The sequence below is a fragment of the Neopelma chrysocephalum genome, unplaced genomic scaffold, assembly GCF_003984885.1.
Source record: "Neopelma chrysocephalum unplaced genomic scaffold, ASM398488v2 Primary Assembly neopelma1_72, whole genome shotgun sequence".
Lineage (NCBI taxonomy): Eukaryota > Metazoa > Chordata > Aves > Passeriformes > Pipridae > Neopelma > Neopelma chrysocephalum.
In genome coordinates, this window is record NW_020897732.1 from 3,242,805 (window position 1) to 3,248,419 (window position 5,615).

General features: G+C 59.1%; 1 protein-coding gene across 1 annotated transcript in view; it reads right to left on the bottom strand.

Annotated features, from left to right (window-relative positions):
• Nucleotides 1–1,529, bottom strand: part of FZD8 (frizzled class receptor 8) — a 3,353-nt gene extending 1,824 nt beyond the window's left edge. The window contains exon 1 of the mRNA XM_027686834.1: nucleotides 3–1,529. Within this exon, the coding sequence (XP_027542635.1) occupies nucleotides 3–1,469 (1,467 nt within the window). The 5' untranslated portion in view covers nucleotides 1,470–1,529. The remainder of the gene's footprint in view (nucleotides 1–2) is intronic.
• Between the last annotated feature and the right edge of the window lie 4,086 nt (nucleotides 1,530–5,615).

Here is a 5,615-nt window from a genome sequence, read left to right on the forward strand (position 1 = left end):
TCGGGGCTGAAGTAGGGGTTGTGGCACGGCAGGGCGCAGTTGGCGATCTGCCCCGTCTTGACGCGGTTGTAGAGCGGGTGCCGCTCGCTGGACACCGACACCATGGGCGCCCGGCACTGGCAGCCCGGCTCGCAGGGCGGTGGCGGCCGCGGCTTGCGCGGGGCCTCGGCCGGCGGGGCGGCGGCGGCGGGGGGCGCCTTGGCGGGGCTGCCGGGCTTGGCGCCGCGGAGCGGGGGCTTGGCGGGCGGCGGGGCGGCCGTGGTGAGGTCCGTGCGGTTGTAGTCCATGCAGAGCGTGTCCGGGCTGCCCTGCTCGGGGAGGCGGTCGCAGCGCATCCTGTCGGGCCAGGCGAAGCCGTACTGGCGCATGAGCGGGGCGCAGCCGGCCTTGGCCCGCTCGCAGACGCTGCGGCAGGGCGGCAGCGGCTTCTTGTAGTCCTCCAGGCAGATGGGGGTGTACATGCTGCAGAGGAAGAAGCGCAGGTCGCTGGAGCACTGGATTTCCACCAGCGGCCAGAACTGGTGCACTTCCAGCCCGGCCTCGTCCTGCGTGTCGTGGTTGAACTGGTTGGGCATGTAGGTGTAGTTGTAGCCGATGCCCTTGCAGAGGGGCACGGTGATCTCCTGGCACGACAGCTCCTTGGCCGAGGAGGAAGAGGAGGACGCGGCGGCGGCGGCCGAGGCGGCGGCGCAGCCGGCGCGCTGCAGCAGGGACAGGGCGGCGAGCAGCGAGGTGATTTCCAACAGGTAACTCCACTCCATGCTCGGCGGCGCGGGGGCGGCGGCCCCGGCTCCTCTCCCGTCCCGCTCAGCAGCCGCGGGGAGCGCGGCGCCACAGCACCCCCGGGCCCCGGCTACCCCTCGGGGGGGCGCAGGGCGGCCCCCTCCGTGCCGCTCGCAGGTGAAGAGGTCTCGCAGCCCCCGCGGGGCTCCGTCGCCCAGCAGGGAAGCGGCCCCGCGGGCAGCCGGTGAGCGGGAGCCGCCGGCGATCCCCCGCTCGACGCCGGAGGAAGAGGATCCGCTCACGGGAGGCCCCTCAGGCGCCGCCGCATCGCTCCTCGCGGGGCCGGGTGCGCAGGGGGTGCCGCCGCTCCTCTCGCCGCTACTCCAGCGCCGGCCGGGCACGGGGCGGCGGCGGTGCAGAAGTTTCGCCGTCAGCCCCGGCGCGGCGAAGATGGCTGAGGCGTCCCGGGGAGCGGGCGGTGCGCCCCGCGGCGCCGGGCTCCCACCGCCCCGTGCGGGCGGGCAGCGGCGGGGCTGGGGTGGCCGGAGCGGCTCCTTCTGCCGCCCGCCCGAGCGCTCGGCTCCGCGGGCAAGCGCCAGCCGAGCGGTGCTCGCCCTGCGCCTCCTCCGGCTGCCGGAGCCCCGGCCGCGGTCGCGCCACCTGAGCCGCGGGTCGAGCGCGGCGGCGCCTCCGCAAGTTCTCGCTCTCCGGCCCCGGCAGTGCCGCTCCGGCCGCCGCGCTCTCATGAATATTTATAGCAAGAGCCGCCTGGCCCCGCCCCCAGCGCCCCGGCCACCAATCAGCCGCGCTCGGGCGGGCGGTGGGGGGGCGGGGCCCAGTGCTCCTTAAGGTGGAGTTGGCGCGGGACCGTGGTGTTGGTGGGCGCTGCTCGGTGCCCTCGGCCACTGGGGAACGTGGCTGTTGTTCGGCGCGGTCCCGGCGCCGGTCTGTGCGGGGATGTGCGGGTCCGCACCGCGGTGCGCGGGCTGCGGTGGCCAGGCACCGACCTGGGCTGTGCAGGGGACTTCTGCCTCTCTGTAAGGGTTCCCCGCTAAGTCACGGTTCCTGTGCAGCAGTTTAAGCGGCGCTCGGGGCTCCCTCGAGAGGGGTTTTCTGTCACATCGCTGGTACCCGCGGGAGTTCGTCACCCGTGTCAGCGCTGTCCCGTGCCGGCTGTCCTGTCCCGCGGGGCTCAGGCTGCCTTTGCACCGCCCGTCGCACGTGTTGGTGGCGGAGGTGGGAGCGCGGCGACGCCGGGAGGGGGCCCGGTGGCACCTTAGCCCGTACCTGTTCGCGCCCCTCGAGCCCAAGAGCATCGCTGCGGATACAGGCACACAGGCGTGCAGTGCGAACGCAGCGCTGGGTGCCCCTGCCCTGCACATCGGGGGGCAGCGAGCGAGCGGTGACACAGGGACCCCCGAGGCGCAGGAGCCGCGGGTCAGGGGGCGCTCGCTGGGCGGGGCAGCTCCTCAAGCGGGATGGGCAACGGCGCTCCGTGTGCGCCCGTGGATTGGCGCCGGGAGCTCCCCGTGGGATGCGCGGAGCAGCCCCGGCAGGTGGACGCTCCCGCCGGGTCCCTGCCGGGGCGGGACGCGGGCACAGCCCAGCAGAGCTGCAGGGGACGCGCTCGGGGCCCGCACCCGGAGAGTGCCCCGCAGCCCAGGGGGAGCCCCGGGAGGCCGGTTCTGGCCCGGCCGCGGCTCCCGCACCAGCCCGGCGCTGCGGCGGTGACTCGCCAAGGAGCCGCCTGCAGCCGCCCATAGCGGCATGACCCGCCATCCCGGCGGCGCAGCCATCTGCTGCTCGGTGTCCATTCAGGCACCCCCGCCCCGCCGCCCTGCGCTCCCGGGGTCCGTGGGGCGGCCCCGGGGGGACTCGGCGCTTTCCCCCGCCCGCAGCGGGGAAGGGGCCGGGCGGGAGTTCCGGCGGCCCCGCCGTGGCCAGACCACCTTAAGGGGCGCGGCGGCGGCGGGCGCGGGCCGAGCGCGGCGGGGCCGTCCCGGGGGGTTGTCGCGCTCCCGGGACGGGGCGTTTGTTTGTTAATTGACGCGGGCGCTCCCGCTGCGGCCGCCGTGATGGAACCGCGGGAACGCTGCAGGGATTGTGTGATCCGCCGGGAGTCAAACCGCGAGAAGCGGGGTTAGGGGGAGGGAGCCCGCCCCGGGGGGGAGGCGGTGCGGGACGCCGGGAGGAAATGGGACGCGTGAGGCCAAACAAGAAACAATCCCGAGTTTGTTGGCTGAGCCAGCAGGCTGCTCTCGCCCGCTCTGGAGCGAAAGCGAGGATTACCTCGTTAGGAGGAAATGGGCGATAATGGGGCAATAAACGCTGTGTCCGCGGTGTGATCCCGGCGGAGATTCCCAAAGCGCCGCTCGGACCTGGCGGCCACCCGAGCTCGGACGGGACAGGGAAGGGCTCAGGGGCCGTGGCCGCGCTCCTCCGCTTCGGAACCGGCCCCACTATTGCACGCAGGATGCTGTTTCTGATCAACATCACAACTTTTCCAAAAGTAGCGAATGGTTGTTTTAGTGCTCATTTATTTAACACCGTACTGAAAAGAGTTAGGAGATCGAACAATGCCCAGTGAGGAAGAGGTCTGGCAGAGGTCTCAGTGGGTGACAGAGGTTCAAAAAGTCTCCAGTCCTGAACGCGATACTTCATTTTTTAAGTGACTGTTTTGCTGGTGGCTGTTCGAAGCGTACCTTATTTAAAAAATCTCTATAGAATCTAAAACTGTGTGAGTCTAGTCAGGAGAGCCGAGCGAGTCTGTAAATTACTGCTCTTGTCAGGATTCCTGTTGCCTATTACAAAGTACCTTTTTACGCTGAACTTAAACTCTACACTACAGAGACAGCAGATGTGAGGTGATGGCTTCCAAAAGCAACACAGATGCTGTAAAATTTCCATTGCTATATTTCAGCGAGGAAGCTCAGGAGACATGCTGAATGCTGCAGTTTAGAATTACACTATAACTCTCCTAGAAATAAGAGAATACCAAGTTTCTCTACAGTACACTTGGCTTCGTTTTTACTGTCATTCATATGCTCTTGTTTTCTTAAAGCGAGAAAAGAAATGCAGCACAAAGATACTGTGTGTCTTGAAGCTGTTCAGTAATGACAGAATTGGTAATATGGAACTTTATGGCAATTTAGGAACGACTGCATATCCAAATTCCCTGGTAAGACCATGATAATTTTTAGAATTGTCTTTCAGGTATATAAAACAGCACAGCTGTGAGGAGGCTGCTTTGCTTTATGTGACTGAAAAGCAGCCTGGATAGCTCAAGACTGTGGAATCACAGCCCATTGTGTGTTCCTCATACTCTGAGACTTCCCTGAAGTCCCTAGAAGTCCTGCGATGAAGGAATCAAGGGTCAAGTCTTTAAAATGGTTTGTCTGTTTATTCCAGAAAATACAGCAGCTGCTGTATTTCTGAAAAGCTGAGCTTTGCTATAGCAATACAGAATACTTTAGAGCACTTTTTTATTCCAAGGATTTCAAAACAGATGTCCAATCATCAAATCATGCAGAAATATAAAGCTGGCAACACTGTTACAGATACTACAACTTTTTACAAACTTACAGATTTGACTTGTTGTCAAATCTAGTCACTTTGTGACTAGTCTTTGTCACTACAAGTCTTTGTTGCCACAGATATTTATGCCTCTTTTATCCAAACATTTAGGTTTGTCACTGGTCCCTCTAATGTAAGCTTAATTTTTGTGTGCATTTGAGGCTGTGCATTTGGGATTATGGGGATCCCACCAAACCAGGTAATGGTAACTACAGGGCATTTTAGTTTGAAATAAGAAAATTGGCTCTTGATTTGTTTTTTAACTGGAAATAAAAATTCCATGTAAAATCTTGGATTTAACATGCTATTTTGTTAATGTAAAAATACAGATGTTTAGTTTGTAAGGTTAAAAATTGCTTTTTAATTCGCACTGAATGTTCTCCAGTAAATTTTAGTGTGGCATTGTCTGCATTGGATAGGTCACTGAATGGTGCTTTTATAAAAATGTTTGAAAAGAAGAATTTGGTCCATGGAAATTGTTCAAATAATCTTGTTAAAATGAAGCCTTGACTGAAGGCAGTAATTTCATGGATTAAACCCAGAAGTGCTGGCTAGGCTGATCTCCTTCCTATCACAGGCCACGGAGCTTTATCCAGAGGCTGTCTACGCAAATGCTGGTTAGCTACAAGACATGGGGGATTTTGCATGGACAATACATTGAACAACACCATGAAACTAGGAACTGTGGAGCTTTTTGAGGAGTTGTTGCATCTCACTGTGTCCAGCTTTCCCCTAAAAAAGTACCAATAAAAAGTAAGAGAAACTGTTTTTTTCAGATCCATCCTTTTCTCTGACATGCCACATGCAGTCAGGATCTGGACAACATGATGGGCCATCCAAGTATGGGAAGGAACTAATTGATTTGTACTTCTGCAAGTCTGCAAAGCAGAAATTATGAGAAAAAAATCCAGCACTGTGGAACTGAAGAGAAATGGGGATGGGAAAGTACAGCGTGCATATATATCTTACAGTTTGATAGATATTTTTCCTTTCACCAAAAAAAAAAAAAGCCACTCATGTCTTCTGAGTCAGCCTGTATTTTTATTGTGATTCATGAGAACTTTTTGTAGACAAGAACAAAGTACTGCTTACACCTTTTCAGGGATGTCAGATCTGATCATGGATGGGCACAGTACCGTGATGCTGCTGTTGGTCAGTGAGGTATGAGAGAGACTTTAGGCAAAAAGGAAATAGGCTGAATACAATTTGCTGCAATAGCAACTGCTGGAGTGCAGTGAGTAGTGATAGATAGAGGAGGAGAGAAACTGCTGGAAGAGGACTTTGCTGTCCCTTTACCATAAAGGACAATGACAAAATGA